We start from the raw sequence: 16,761 nt of genomic DNA on the forward strand, positions 1-16,761 counted from the left end.
CGGAAACTCAAAGAGAGAAATACACACCATGTTCTTCTGCTACAAAGACCTGCAGAGCAATGACAGCGCCATTCACATCGGAGAAGAGGTTATCATTGATCACGATGGTGATGGTAGTTGCTGAGGATGACGCTGTCGCACCCTGAGCGTTGATACCATTGCCTGAAGGTACAGGATCTAAAGTCAAACATTGGATGAAACAACTCGTCATCACATTCATCTCATGGAAGTGCATTTACAATCCTGAGATAAAACTGACATCATTATTTCAGAAAATCTTCATGTAATAGCTGTAAGCATGAATTATTACCAGATCAAAGTACACGAGCTTATACAAAAGTTTGAGAACTGTAGTCTTAGACAGTATAATGAATCCCAACAACTTTATTTGGATTAAATCAGACCAAAAGTAAAATAGTGATCATTTGTGGTCTACATAAGTGAAGGTATGTTTCAGAATGAAATGGCTGTATTGATGTAAAGACAAAGGGAAACCGTTTACCTCCAGCTACTAGAGTAACTTCTCCAATGACTGCATCGCTAGTTCCTTCCCCATTCACAGCTTGCACCTAAACAATAACAACAAACAGGTCAAAGGTCATAAGAATGTACTCTCATATACAAATACAATCATCAGAAGAAAAAAATAATAGCTCCTAAACAAATAGCTAGCACGAATCATTCAAATTTAGTTTTCAGAGGAGAAGATCGCTACCATGGGTGTACACTGCAAATTGGCAACACAATGTCACTGCCCTCTATACCAAACTGTCTATGGAAGCTACTTCATCAAAGAGACTCTTCTTATGTATCAATGAGTATCACTTTCACTGACAGAAAATCCTGTTTATTTCATAATAATGATATCAATAAGTACTTCTACAGTGCACTTTTCTGAATCATTCAAATTTAGTTTCCAGAGGAGAATATTGCTACCATGAGTGTATAGCACAAATTGGCAACACAATGTCACGGCCCTCTATACCATACTGTCTGTGGAAGCTACTTCATCAAAGAAGCTCTTCCTATATGAATCAATAAGTATCACTTTCACTGACAGAAAATCCTGTTTATATTATAATAACAATATCAATAAATACTTCGACACTGCACTTTTCTGATAAAGTACCACACAAGGTGTTACATTATAGATGCAGAAAGGTAAAATAGTAAAATACTAGAAGGGATCAAACTTACACACGCTACTCACATTTATATTTTCATTTTTATTTTCAGATACACATAGAAAGATGGTACATGCCCGTTCTAGCATTACTAAAATTATGAACAAGCATGAATGATCATTGACAGGTTTTAACAAGTACAAGGAAGCCTACTTTGTGAGGACTAGTTCAAAGTACTTACACTGAATTGGTAAACATATCCTGGGTCGAGACTGGCGATAGGAACTTCAACCCTGACATCATTGGGATGGATATCACTGAAGAACTGGTTCCCACTGCTTGTAGCAGTCTGTTGAAAGAATTCAAGGTCAAAGGTCATACAAAATCCCAAGTATTTCATGGAAACAAATATCCCTAAAAAAAAATTTCCCTGATGAAGTTTCAGCCTATTTCCAGTTTCAAACATCCTCAAAAACATCTTTTAAAATAATGACTACGGTACTTTCTTTTTAAGATAGATGAAATTCTCAAATTTTTCCTTATTTGAGTTTTTTTTCTCTCAATTTTCCTGACAGGGCAAACAGGAATTCATTTCCCAGTATATCTCGAATTCCCCAGATAGTGGTAAACCTGTCATTATCCAGTCAATCACATGCACCCTGGTAACTGATTCAATAAAGGCTAGAAACATCAAGCTCCAATCATCCCAGCAGCTTATACCAATCTGTCTTGCAAGATAACGAACATTTGCATGTGGAGGCTCTACTGATCAAGAAATAGTTTACAAAATGCCTGACACAAATTTTCCCATACTTTGTAATGGTTTTATTACTGACCGCTCTGATTAATAAATCATAAATTACAAAAAAGAGCCTAAATGGAATGGTGTATATGAATGGTCAAAGGAATGGCAGGAATATCAGTGTGTACAAATATTAATCTCATATGAAATAAACAGATCGACTGGTTTATACTTTCAATGATTATCCTCTATTAAAGGTACTATGTCCCATTTGCAGGCCCCAAAAATGAAAAGGTTTAATTTCACCGGTATGTGAAAGATCAAACTAATTTAGTTCTCCCCTCAAAACGAATGGGCTTGAAAATGTCTTTTTGAGGTAAAATAACGACTGTTAGTTGTTGATTCACCTTTAGGGATTGCAATCCTTTTAGTAAATAGTCCAATTTTCAGACCCTTGTACTGAATGGTGTACATTTTGTGCTGTTTAAAGATTCAACCAGTTTAATTTTGGCCATTACAAGAAGTGGGTTATTGATGAAGTCAAATGCTCATGTACCTTTACAGCTCATTTTATGTATGTTATTACCAAAGAAAAAATGAAGTCAGTCAGTCACTCAATAGTGTCTGACAGTGAAGTCTAGAAAGTAAACAGGTTTCCTTGCGTAATTTGAATTCTAGGACACTGCTAAAGTTTAAATTTCACAGATAGGACATACATGACATATTCATAACTCCTGCAAAGTTCTACAGAATTTGACGTTGGCTACAAATGGGACATAGTATCTTTAAAAAGTGAGAAGAAAAAAAAAGGGTCATATGTTGAGAAATGACGTTGGTTGTTGTGAACAGCTTTAAACTCACGTTTCTCATGCCGTTGTAAGAAATGAGATATCCAGTGATAAGACCATTAGGTTTGGTTGGAACGTTGAAGACCACATTCACTGAGCTGGCTGAGGTAGTCACAATCATTAGATTCTCAATCATATTGGGCCCTACAAAAGAAGACATCAACATTCCACATCACTTGATCATATACAGAATAATATGCAAGTATAAGCAAGAAATAGTCATTATGAACAATTCACAAAATATTTTGAAAATAAATTTGTTGTCAAAAGTGAGTGAAGAGCTGAATTTCATTGAATTAAAGATATTCAATGGGGCATTTAGGAATACATTGTGACACTTATGCAATAAATGAATAATGAATGAACCATGAATGAGTCTCATTACTCAGTTGTATTGGTCAGAAGGGTGTCATTGTACTAGTGGCACTTGTAAATGTGATACAGATCGGTGTCAATAAACTTGTGCTTCCTTTAGAAATAATCTTGTCAGCCCTTTTTTAGTCTTTAGAACCATTAACACTTCTTACTTCTATGGTAATATAAATGACTTCTAGGCTTGTAAATCTCTGTGTATAAGACACACTTTTTTCCGCCGGAAAAATTCAAAAGTTGGGATGCGTCTTATACAGAATATTTGAGTCCTCAAATGCTACTTTTTAGTGGTTTTCGATAATCTCTGTGTCTCAACAAAAAAGAATAGGATCTACTACTTGAAGTTAACCTACGTCCCTAATTTGAAGGGAGTTTTTTTTTGTCTTAAAGGTAGGGGTAAGTCTTATACACAGGTGCATCTTATACACAGATATTTACGGTACATTCCTATTCAGGCTGAAGATACACAAGTAGAAGTGAACATGAAAGAAATTGAAATATTTTAAAGGCCTACATTTCCAGTAACATATTGAGGTAAAGTGGATGCCATTTAGAATTGATCAGAGGGCCTGAAAATCACCTAGAGTGAGCTATTTTGTACACAAAAAACCAAAACTATGGCCTAAAAATAAATCGTCAGGGCCTGAATTCAGGCTTTTGCCTGAAAACTGGCATCCCTGTGAGGTAAAGTGGGTCAACGTACTTGCTGCAAACGTTCTTTGTCTCCACGTGGTAGGGGTGCTAGTCACGGAGTTGACGACTGTGCGTACATCAAATTGTATGGTGGTGTAGGGATCTAAGCCGGTGAGGACAAATCTATTCTCAATCACATACTGTGGTGTCTGTGGTGTAAAGCTGGTGCCGTTTGGAGAGTAAGATACCTCGTACTCGTCACGTTCGCCGCTGTTATGGGCCCATTGGATGGTGATGGTCGTCTCGTCGACAAACGTTGGTTCTGGGATCCCGGGAGGGTTGGGGCCTATGGTTAAGAAATATTTTATAATGCATGATCAAATAGTGCACTAGAATCAACCCTTAAAAATGAATGTAGGATTCACATTGTAAAGAATAGCGTTCCAAGCAATTCATGAAACGATCCCCTGATATTCCCTGATAGAGTTTCAAAAATCCAGGATTATTAAAGGATGCATTTCACAAGCAATAAAGAAACCACACCCAATCATCCAGTAGATATGCTGTTTGGATATGAGGAAATGTACCTATTTGACTAATCACTTCTCAGGCCAATGAAAATCCATGTTTTTCCCCTGATTTGAATGAGATTCTTTTTCAAATTTGCAGTCTTCGCCTTGATTGGAATAAAATTCATTCACTTTTCTACTTTTTTCCTGATCTCCAGGATCACTAAAACCATGTGGAGATATTCTACATTAGGAGACAGTGGCTTCCTTCTCTTCCAGGTGGGTGCAATTTCAACACCCTAGCATAATTCTATTGATTCCATGCCAGAGTTGTTATGATTTTGACATAACTAATCTCTATCCTTCCTCAGAGATATCGAATTAAAGAAACCTCTAACATGAATGCAAAAAATAAAATATGTAAAATAGCAAGCAATGGCTTTAATTCCTCCTTTTGAGTTTCCTCCTATGACAAATAAAATTTCTACCACAGTTTCTATCAAGAAATGGGACAATTTTCTGACTCCTGGGGGGTGTTTCACAAAGATCCTAAGTCGAACTTAACTCTAAGTCGGACTTAAACATTATGGAGAGCAATTTGTAGCCTTAAAATTAAATATTTCCATAAGCAAAAATTAGTATTTTTAGATTTTTCATAAATTTCATATCAAGAACATGAAATCTCTTTGATAATAGTAAATATGAATGATTTAAATCAACATTTTATGCCTTTTGAAATAACTTTTACAAAATATTTTCAAAGATGCTAGTGGCTTTCCATAATTTCTAAGTCCAACTTAGAGATAAGTTCAACCTAGGATTTTTGTGAAACACCCCCCTGAATGACTTTGGTTGTGACTTACGTGAAGTGAAAGTCTGAAGCACTGCCTCGCTCGTTGCCGACCCTGCGTTGGATAACACTCTGTACGTGTACATGGTTCCAGCTGTCAGGTCCATGTACTCCACACTGAATTCATTGCTACCATCTGGCCCTCTAACCTCATTCCCACCATCATCAAGGAGAGTGTGAGTGAAGTTACTATGGAAGCCAAGGGGAGCTTCGTAGGTGATGGTAGCCGTTGTTTCTGTGACTTCGATCGCAATGTTTTCAGGTGGAACCGGAGCTGAAAATTGAGTGTCAAGTATTGAAATCAATGATAAATTAATGATAAACCCATGTATTGGGAGCGCCAGGAGTGTCAAGTCTGACAGACATGAGCGCTATACAAGAACCCACTATTATTATTATTATGAATGAAAGCTGTTGTTGGTTGAATCCCAAACTAATAAATACAAAAATGAACCTCTATTTTTCTGCTAGCGCTTTGGAATAGAAATTATAGATAGATGACGCCAAACGAATGCCTGTTCTCAATATCAATATTACTAATCAAATCATTGTTATACATGCACTTTTCATCATAAGGTTCTAGTCTGGTAGTAATCCCAACAGTCATGGCACTTTATTTACACTCGTCTCTCTCAGCTTGGGAGGGGTAAGTGAGTACCAGGATTTAATTTATTTTATTTACATGTAATATATAGTAAAGTGATAACATGCATGTTGTAGAGCTAGATTGATAATAATGAGGTCTAGGCAACAGTAATAAACACTTGTGAATTAAGGAAGTTCTTTACTTTTTATGATTTAAAACATTCATCATGAGATATAATGCATCTGAAACACAAATTATGCAATAATTTCTATGTCGTAAAAGCGAATTGTATTTTCGTCAGTTTCAAAACCACATCATTACTTGTTCGTTGCATGACAGTATCCGTCTCTCCGAAGGCACGAGTGGACTGAACATTCTGGTAAGCTTGCACAGTGAACGAGTACTCCACACCCGGGAGCAGGGACGGCACTACGTAAGCCGTGTCGGCTCCTGGGATATCGACAGGAGCAGGGTCAGCGTCAGCTACAGCTGAAAGGATGTCAATGGTCAGCACGTAGCCATCAGGAGTGACCGATAGTGGAACGCTCCATGCCAGGCTTACTGATGTGGTGTTGAAGTTCGCCACTTGGAGAACAACCGCAGCAGGTTCTTTGATAGGAAGATAAGAACATTCAAAGTTGATGCAATGTATTGTGCTCCAAGCTACTAAAATATATACAGTGTACATCTTACATAATAAACATAATTTTTTACATTCATTCATATTTTTGTGAAAAATATACTAAGGGAACTCTCTATGATCAGCATATTTATGATAAAACCACACAAAAAGAGAACAAGTTAGGGGGAAATATGGATTTTCACAACCTGATCATGAGATAATATTGCAGCATGTTTCCTTTATATATGATCTATTTAGATAAAGGCATTTGAAGGGGGTAGGGGCAGGGGGGGGGGGGGGGGGGGTCACTGAACAACTCAAACATGCCCAAACCCACATGTTAATAAAGCACAATATTAATACCCTCTCACACTTCATGCAGATGCGTTTTCAAAGAATGATTCCTAGTGGTCCATTGGTTTTTCCTGATAAGATCACACAACTTGGATTTTGACACCTATTATGTGCCTATCATTAGTAAGTTCCAGTATGTAAAATACTATAAAAAAAAGACAGGGATATCAAGCAACAGTTAGTGCATTTACTTACTTGCCACAACAGGTATACTATTACACCCTGCAGGACTTTCTGGACCTGCGTTTATGGCGTTGGCTGTGACTTCTATCACGTAGGTCTGGGCTGGTGTTAGCGAGGAGAAGACTGCTCTGTGCATGTCATTTGTCGAGGTAAATGGGTTGGGTATCTGGGAATCATAGGTCACACCGGTTCTTGGGGTGATACTGATAGAGTAAGATTCGACGTTGGTGTAGCCTTCCGGTCTGGGCCATGTGGCGACGATCTCCATGGATGTGACCTCAGAAGCAGGAATCACAAGGGCAGGACATGAGGGCACTGTAAACAAGGTAAGAGCAATGTAAGAATCTTTGCCATTAGAATGATTAGGTTCCACTAATCTGTGGGGAAAAATGATTTAACACATTGCTAAAAGTGTGATGGCATGTTACATCCATACAAATTAGTTCGCAAATATAAGAATAATGTCAGAACATAGGTATTTATAAAACATCTGAAGAAATATATTTAAGAGTAGGAGGAAGCGGAGGGGAGGAGAAGGGGAAGGAGAAAGAGGAGGATGAGAAGAAGGGGGAGGAGGAGAAGAAGGAAGAGGAAGAGGAGGAGGAGAAGGAGGAGGAAAAGGAGGAGAAGGAGGAGGAAAAGGAGGAGGAAAAGGAGGAGGAGAAGGAGGAGGAGGAGTAGGAAGAGGAGGACGAGAAGAAGGGGGAGGAGGAGGAGAAGGAGGTGGAGGAGGAGGAGGAGGAAAGGAGGAGGAGGAGGAGGAGGAGGAGGAGGAAGAGGAGGAGGAGGAGGAGGAGGAGGAGGAGGAGGAGGAGGAGGAAGAGGAGGAGGAGGAAGGGGAGGAGGAGGAGGAGGAGGAGGAGGAGGAGGAGGAGGAGGAGGATGAGAAGAAAGGGGAGGAGGAGGAGGAGGAGGAGGTGGAGGAAGAGAAGGAGGAGGAGGAGGAGGAGGAGGAGAAGGAGGAGGAGGAGGAGGAGGAGGAGGAGAAGGAGGAGGAGGAGGAGGAGGAGGAGGAGGAGGAGGAGGAAGAGGAGAAGGAGGTGGAGGAGGAGGAGGAGGAGGAGGAGGAGGAGGAGGAGGAGGAGAAGGAGGTGGAGGAGGAGGAGGAGGAGGAGGAGGAGGAGGAGAGGAGGAGGAGGAGGAGGAGGAGAAGGAGGAGGAGGAGGAGGAGGAGAAGGAGGAGGAGGAGGAGGAGGAGAAGGAGGAGGAGGAGGAGGATAATTAGTGGTAAGTGAATACTAAATGATGAAGGGGGAAATAGTCGGGAGGGGAATAAAGTACATAGAAAGGAAGAGAATGAGGAGTATTAAGTCAAATTTAAGGATTATAAAAAGAAAGACCAAGAAGAGTATATTTACATAGAGTTGTTGGAGCATTGAGGTGGACGAAACTAGGTCCTTTCTGCATACCACCCTTGGTGAGCTGTATAGTAACTGTATACTCATCTCCAGGCGTCAAACCAGTGAAGGTATACATGTAAGTTCCCACTGATTTGATCTGCGAGTACTCTGGATTCTGCCCATCCAGAGGATTGATGGTGAGAAGGTATGAATCAAAATCTCCGATGGATGGAAACCATTCGACCGTCAGGGTTGTATCGGTAAAGTCTTGCACCCTCAAGTTGGGATTCGTTCCTGTGAGAACATCACATCAAAAGAAAGATATTCATGGAGAAAATGGTTTACGCTTAAAGAATACCCATTTCACATTATTATGCACACATACATTTTACAGAATTTCTGACCAGGAGATACAATGATTTTTTATTTTGTTATTTATATCAATTATATTGAAATTATATCAAATCATAAAAATGTTAATAAGAAATGTTTTTTCATTAAAATAAAATTATTCATACAAGTCAAAGAATTGATACTTTGTTTGCAATGTTTTCCAAACATGAAATTTTGGATGAATCAGTAATATACCAAAGTAACATTATATAATCTAACAGTCAGACATGTACAGTACATGTAAAACCTGCCTAAAATAATATCAGGTTTATTATTTTCATCCAGTGAAAAAAAAAAGACATTTAAATGCATAAAATGAAGAGATGAAAAGGAAACTAGATGAGCATGAATCTTACCTCGACATCTTAATTCCTGAGGGATGCAGCCAAGAAGAACAGAATCGGTTGGAGTTCCGCTCAGACTGAAATCGGCTCCAGGGGCGGCACTCAGGCGAGCGCAGAAGTGACGGAATTCATTGCACATCAGACCGGAGAGATTGAGGGTAGCCTCCAGATTGGAAAACTCAATTTGACTGTTTGGTGCTGATGGGGCGGTCAGATCCTCTAAAACTACGCTCCGCAGGGGATTCGTTCCCTCATTGTCAAGGCTCACAAACACCTAGGATGAAAACAGTATATGGATCAGTCACTATGGTAACATAAACACAAAGTTGATCATGGTAAAAGGGATGTTTATGTGGATTAGCAACAACGAAAAAATCAACCAATAGGGCACAATAAGCCGCTAGATCATTGCTTGCTTGCTTAGTGCCCTGTCTATTCCTGACATTGGTAGTCGGACGTTCCGTCTACTTTTTGTACTAATTGTAATATGCTGTTACATCTATTAATATCGGCTGGCCCAATGAAAAGATCCATATATGTGGTATGCTGTCCCCCTTTGCCTATGTTTCCCCCAATATTTAGACTGGATATCCAGTTTTCTGTGCTCTCTTATGTCATTATGTGACCTTTATCACATTTGTCTTTAAGGACCCCGGTGAAAATAAGCTAATTGTCGCCTTTCATGGGTTATCCTCTCAAGGTGGTCATTAATATTATCTTTCATTATCAAACATTCCTCATGCTTCGAATGTATAATCAAAATCAAAATCATATGATCAAATAATAGAACATTTCTGTAAGATGTTAAAGGCATCGTTTAACAATGTTAAATCTGAGATTCATGGTCATACGTATTATCAGCATCTGTGATATGGTGTAATATTGAAGCCCTAAGTGCCTCAAAAATGTAAAAATCTTTGAGTGACCGGTTTTACCATACAGGTACTCATTTTCCCCAATAGACTGTAATGTTATAAAACAACGTTAGGAAACAGAAAAATTGATTTCTATTTCCAATCATAAATATCTTGATAATCAGACAGGCGATTGGCTTGTAAAAGTCATGGGGTTCCTGACTGACCTAAAGGTTTATAATGATGATTGCAGCATGAGCTAGATCAAGGATTTTGTTTCAGAATCTGAGACAATGTTACCGAGTCACTTTAAAGAGGGAGAGATACTGACCTCTATCTGCCATGCTTGGTTTCCATCTGTCGGGATTCCATTCCCAGTGACTGCATCAGCTGAGAATGTGAAGGTATGGGCAGAATCCCCTTCCAGGATTTCGTTTGATCCCAGATTGAGGGTTGGGACATAGGAATTGACTATCACACCTAGAAAGAGACATGAGGAAGACAAACAGGGTCGTTACACTCATGTTGAATATTGAGTAGAATGGGTATTTATCTATACTTGAGTGCTAAGAGGAAAGTATGAATGTATGTACGTGGTATAAGCAGCAAAGTCCTATCCATAAGACTATTAAAATGAATGCATGACCCATCTATCATCATCATCGCCATCATCATCATCATCATCATCATCATCATCATCATCATCACAACCACCACCACACGATCATCATCATCATCATCATCATCACCACAACCACCACCACGATCATCATCATCATCATCATCATCATCACCACCATCATCATCATCATCATCACCACACGGATCATCATCATCATCATCACCGCCATCATCATCATCATCATCATCACCGCCATCATCATCATCATCATCATCACCATCACCACCATCATCACCATCATCATCATCATCATCATCATCATCATCATCATCATCATCATCATCATCATCATCATCATCACCACCACCACCACCACCACCACCACCACCACCACCACCACCACCACCACCATCATCATCATCATCATCATCATCATCATCATCACCATCACCACCACCACCACCACACGATCATCATCATCATCACCATCATCATTATTACCTGCACAAGGTTGAAGGGCAAATCCAAGATTGGAATCATCTTCTAGCTTGTAATTCGGAACGGCGTTAAGGCCCTTGCGGACATCTACGAAGATATACCCCAAATCACTGCAGGAATAACCAGTGAAATCCAATACAGCCTGCACATTCATTAGAGTATTGTTCTGGAATCTGTTCACCTCCAAATTGGATGCGTAGGCATTAGAAACAGGCACAGTAACCTTGAGAAATAAATAGGAAATTCAAATATTATGACCAACATGTATTCATTGAACCCAGTGTGAGAATATGCATTCAAGAATACAGTTTGCACTTTTCTATTGCTTTTTTGTTCTACAAACTTCCATTTAATCTGGGACACGTTTCACAAAGCCTTTTTTCAATAACAAATAACAAAAATCTGTGACAAATCTGCTGATAACCAATCAGAAGCAAGGATTTCAGTAGCTTATGACAAAAACTGTCATTTGTCACTGATGACAAGTTTTGTGAAATAGTGCCCTGATCTGAACAAGAGTGAATGGGATCAGTACACACATAAAACACATAGAACTTACAGTTTTAAAGCTGATATTCTAAGCAAATAAATGTCCCTTAATTTGGTACCTACGGCAAGCATGTGTTATTTATAAGTTTTTCAATTACATAGTATATCACAAAAAAATTCTGGCTACTCGAAATCCTTAATTGAAATGTCAGCATTTCAGCATATTGAGAAAGAGTGGACATTTGGAAGAGAAAATTAACACCATATTTGGTATCATCTGTTCAGAGCCAAAAGGGGGTTAGCTCTGTGTTAATCCTGAGGATGTATGGGTTAAAGCCCTTCTGGCTCCAAACAGACAACATACTTACCAAGGAGATCTGAGCTAGGTTTCCGGTATTTGAAGCTGAAGCAAAGACATCTACTTGGAAGAGGTTTTCCCCAATGATACTAGCGAAGATTGGATCAGGCATGAGGATGATCTCTAATGTAATGGTCTGGTTTGCAAGGTCTTCAATCCAAATAGGTGGGGTAATCACAACAGGTGCCACACTAACCAGCCTCACTCCTGCAAACCACATGGATACAAGTGAGACAAGTACATGGATATAAGCCAGTTCACGGTAGTAGAAGTAGTAGGAGAAGTAGTAGTAGTAGTAGTACATGTAGCTCTATACAGACCGAATTTATTTTTTCATTTCTTTTCACAAATATAAACAATGACAAACAATAATAAACGTAATGATATAACAGAAGTGAGCATTGAAATATCTTTGACATTGTTTTTGGTCATTGTAATGCAAAATGATTTGGTTAAACAGGAAATGAAAAAAAAACGAACCTACTTGAAAGCAATGCTTGTTGGGTGCAGTCTGAGCATGAGCAGATAAAGCATTGCAGAACAAATTTTGAAATATATGGGAGACAAAATACTGGATACGTGCTCATGATAGTTATGTAACATTATTCATTTATGCACAAGCAGTGCACTCCATGATACACAGGTGGAAGTATGCTTTGAAAAGGGGAAATAAAGGCTATTTATATAGCACCTCCATCTCTGTATGAGTGATTATTTCAAAATGTACAAAGTGGGACCTCTTCATGTTTTGAAGATCTGTGGATATTCGGGGTCATTGCAGTGATGTGCTAACCGTGAATATTGGTCAGCATGAGAACAATTGCATTAATACCTTGCATGCTTCCTCTTTATTTTTAAATATTTTGTTTGTTTGTTCTTCTGGTAGGGTAATGCTTTCTTTCAGATCTACTTGCACTTTTTGTCATGCAAAGGTGTCTTTCTCAGATATAAGTTTACTTTTCCTCATGCTTACATCGTGTGCTCCACAAATTTCTCATGTTAAGTGTTTAAGAGATTTTTAGTGATACATAACATCGTCTGAGCTGTAGCGAATCAATTTGATTGGCCTTTTTGGGACCCTCCTTGCAGGGACTGCTGGTATGAGCAATTGTCAACAATTATTTATTGATACCTGAAGTGGATATTCTTCACAATCGCACAATAAATACCGCCCCCCCCCCCCCAAAAAAAAAAAAAAAAAAAAAAAAAAAAAATTAAAAATAAATAAATAAATAAATAAATAAATAAATAAATAAATAAAAAAAGAATAATAAAAAATAAATAAATAAATATATATATATATATATATATATATATATATATAAAATTCAAAAAATAATGCTCAAAATATAATGACACAAGTACCAAAAAAGATATGCAATACACATTTCAACAGAACTAAATAGATAATTCAAATATTCAATCTACATGTATATGTGCTAAGATAATCGCTCATTGATTGATTGTATTAGCCATGAATTTTTTAAAATTCATTGCGGGAGTTGACCAAAAATGTAAATTATTAAACCACAGGATAAAGCTTCAAATATCATTGTGAACCAGCAACAATGATGATGGTGGCGCTGACAATAAAGGCCCGGTCACACAGAGGGGACGCATGGGGAACGCACGGCCAGCGCATTGGAAATTTGCAATTTTGGCCAGTGCGTTAATTGTCGTGCGCCCAACTTTTGTCGAAGCTACAGCGAGCTGACACCAAATGCATGGCGTGTTGCTAGCGCGCTGAGCGCATACAGGGCGCATACAGTGCGCATACAGACCGTACACAGAGCGCACATGATAACAACTTCCACGAATGCACAGCGTGTTGCTAGCGCGCTGGACGAGTGGTCACACATAGACGACGCACGGCCCGCGCATTGGAAATCGGAAAAGGCCGTGTGCCTAACTTTTGTCATGATTTTGGAAAAGCTAGCGAGCTGACACAAAATGCACATCGTGTAGCTAGCGCGCTGTGCGTATACAGGGCGTATACTCCGCGTATGTCTGGTGCTGGTCTAGCGCGCTCAACGCATGTCTGGCGTGCCTTTGGCGTGTACAATCATACGTCGAGCTTGGCGCACGTTTTTGAGCATGCTCAAAAATTCCTGACGCACACAGCGAATGACGACGTATGCATAGCGTGGGTCCAGCGCGCTTGATGAACGAGTAACGAGTGACGACGCATGCCTAGCGAACGACAACGCACTGGCCCAAATTGCAAATTTCCAATGCGCTGGCCGTGCGTCCCCCATGCGTCCCCTCTGTGTGACCGGGCCTTAAGACAAAAGTTGGGCGCACGACAACGCACTGGCCAAAATTGCAAATTTCCAATGCGCTGGCCGTACGTTCCCCATGCGTCCCCTCTGTGTGAACGGGCCTTAAAAGCTGAATTCAAGGCATGTATACCTGATGACAAGAAGTGCTAAATACAAAAATCTAGAATAAATAAGTTTAGTCATTTCAGTTTACTTCTTCATGATGGACGTATAAATGATACTCAGCAAGACATGAATAACTGCTAGCATTTGAAAAAAAATATGAAAGGAATAACTTACCGTAACATGGGATGGAAGAACATCCTCTAAGCTGAGACTGTGAGGCAGGGGAGTTGATGGTGTAAAATGGGAAAGCCCTCTGCCCTCTCCAGATCTCAACACAGAGAAACCTATTAGTATCACAGGAGGTGGAGCTAAGATCAAGCACCACGTTCACACCTTCAATGGCTGACGTTTCTCCAGCGATTAGAGATACACTGCCCTGTTCTGAAGTCAGATTCGATGGCATGGCCCTTGGCTACGTGAGAAAAGAATGAAAAACGTTCATTCATGGTAACAATGGCAACACAAAAACAAAATTGTGAATGTTCATCAAATAAATATCATAAAACCTCAATGTTGGACAGCTCAACATATACTTTAACTTTCACATGAATGGCGTGTAAGTCAATTTGAAAAAAAATTCTCTGAGTGGATGTATTAGTACAGTATCCACAGAAGACATATATATAAAGGAAATGCATATTGAGAGGACTGAGAATCGGATATCTTTAAATGAAGTGAGGTGAATACACTGTGAATATACATTAACTTTGCCATCTTAATTTAACATATGCATAACTACTCTTCATAGTAATCCATCATGCCCATGTATATTATAGACATAGAATTTTGTTTTCTCACCGAAGGAGACACATTTCCATCTGAGTCAGTACTGGTGTAGAACTCAAAGTGCCACAGATCCTGGCCAGATACTGTAGCGGAGTCCGCGTCGACATTCACATACACATCAACGGTGACCTCTGACATGGGGTCAAAATTCCGCAGGACTTGGCCGGGGCCAATGGACAGATCAGCACCGTTGAGGTTTACACCTACATGAACATCAATGAAACAAACCAGTTAGAAACTAAGTTCAACATTCTTGATGATGATGAAATACCCCCATACTATTCCTAATTCAATTCTAGGTGCAATTCTTGTACGTTTAGGATCTTTTCATGAATATGGGAGTTATGTAATCTTCCCCCGGAAATTACTTTAGTGTGAATACCTCCTGCATCAGTTATGATAATTGTACTTACAGTGTAGCTACATGTAAGGTTCATAAGATTAATATTTATCATTCATTTAACAATTTTAAAACCTACCTGTTTAAAAACGCTTTCTAATGTCATTTAAACTGTATTATTGTATTCATCAAAATTTTATTACATTACTGTACTCTTATATAATTTGCCTTCATTTCTGTGTTATGGATGTATATAATGTTTGATTATTATTAATCTTTTCCTTATTTTGATATATATCTTTAGTTCATGAATTAGTTGTTATGTGTAATTTTGTTGTATTAATATTGTAAAGCGCATTGCTATTTTCTTCGAAGATGAAATGCGCTTTATAAGTCTAGGTTATTATTATTATTATTATTATTTACACAGTATATCGATACATCAATAGACAGATGCATTCATACAAAAAGACAAATTCAATAACAGAATTTTGAGATGACAGAAAACAAAAACAAACATAGTTATGTCATACATCAAACATACATACATGTACCATAAATCTCTGTGTATAAGGCGCACCCCTATTTTTGAGACTTAAAAAAAAAAAAAAAAAAAAAAAAAAATTGAAAAAAAAAAAAATCAGGAAGAAAAAAAATCAGGAAATTCTTTTTGCTTTTATTTGTTTTTTTGTTGCTTTTTGTTAAAACCAGATCAGATTCCGTCTTATTTCAGAGTTCGGAAATACTTTCATTTTATTACGAGGCACAGTTTAAGTGCTTGTGAACTAAGTTAGACCTTTGCACAACAACAACAAAATCCAGCAGTCAAAACGGCACTTTCGTTTGAACATATGGGACTGCAATGACTATACAATGGTACAGGACATTTCTAGAATAACTCCACACAACTTACCGACAATTTTATGTTGTATTGTTGATATGAAGACGAAAATAAACTGCATAACTTATTTTTCTAATAAAATCTGCCGGTAGATTTAGATCTAAATCCGTACCATATTGCCAAAAAGTAAAAGAAGGGACGTGAAAGATCGTTTCTTACGAAGCTAGCTGCCGCGCAACGCAACTGCGTAGGTTAAAATCGCAATTCCATATTACACCGCACATCGTGGTAGGATACCAAATCTGCCCCCGTGTAAGTGAGCTGCATGATACAGGTGAGTGAGCTGAAGACACGGGAGAGCTTCAGCCGGCAAAGTGCTTTGTGAAGGGCATAATTTATCGAGACTGAAAAAAAAAATTAAAATCTCTTCCCTTCAAATTAGGAACGTAATTTTACTTCATAAAGTAGATTCTATTCTTTGTTTTCATTATGAAATTCATGCTGAGACATAGAGATTTTTGAAAACCAATAAAAAGTTGCATTTTGAGGACTCAAAATATTCTGTACCTGTGTATACGGCGCACCCCGACTTTTGATTTTTCCCGACGGTAAAAAAAGTGTGCCTTATACACGGAGATTTACGGTATAGAAAGCAAAGTGCAGAGATGATAAGCTTAACATGTGTCTCT

The 16,761-nt window shown here is 38.6% G+C and overlaps 1 protein-coding gene across 1 annotated transcript in view; it reads right to left on the reverse strand.

Moving 5' to 3' along the window:
* Window positions 1–16,761, reverse strand: part of LOC590964 — an 85,786-nt gene that overhangs the window by 12,601 nt on the left and 56,424 nt on the right. The window contains exons 44-58 of the mRNA XM_030973839.1: window positions 14,904–15,094; window positions 14,280–14,517; window positions 11,732–11,928; window positions 10,878–11,097; window positions 10,086–10,234; window positions 8,913–9,174; window positions 8,182–8,457; window positions 6,836–7,138; window positions 5,986–6,273; window positions 5,092–5,352; window positions 3,790–4,065; window positions 2,728–2,858; window positions 1,366–1,473; window positions 503–569; window positions 28–177 (exon numbers count right to left, since the gene is read on the reverse strand). Coding sequence (XP_030829699.1) covers window positions 28–177; window positions 503–569; window positions 1,366–1,473; window positions 2,728–2,858; window positions 3,790–4,065; window positions 5,092–5,352; window positions 5,986–6,273; window positions 6,836–7,138; window positions 8,182–8,457; window positions 8,913–9,174; window positions 10,086–10,234; window positions 10,878–11,097; window positions 11,732–11,928; window positions 14,280–14,517; window positions 14,904–15,094 — 3,117 coding nt within the window. The remainder of the gene's footprint in view (window positions 1–27; window positions 178–502; window positions 570–1,365; window positions 1,474–2,727; window positions 2,859–3,789; window positions 4,066–5,091; window positions 5,353–5,985; window positions 6,274–6,835; window positions 7,139–8,181; window positions 8,458–8,912; window positions 9,175–10,085; window positions 10,235–10,877; window positions 11,098–11,731; window positions 11,929–14,279; window positions 14,518–14,903; window positions 15,095–16,761) is intronic.

This window comes from Strongylocentrotus purpuratus, unplaced genomic scaffold, assembly GCF_000002235.5.
Source record: "Strongylocentrotus purpuratus isolate Spur 01 unplaced genomic scaffold, Spur_5.0 spur5_scaffold_7, whole genome shotgun sequence".
Lineage (NCBI taxonomy): Eukaryota > Metazoa > Echinodermata > Echinoidea > Camarodonta > Strongylocentrotidae > Strongylocentrotus > Strongylocentrotus purpuratus.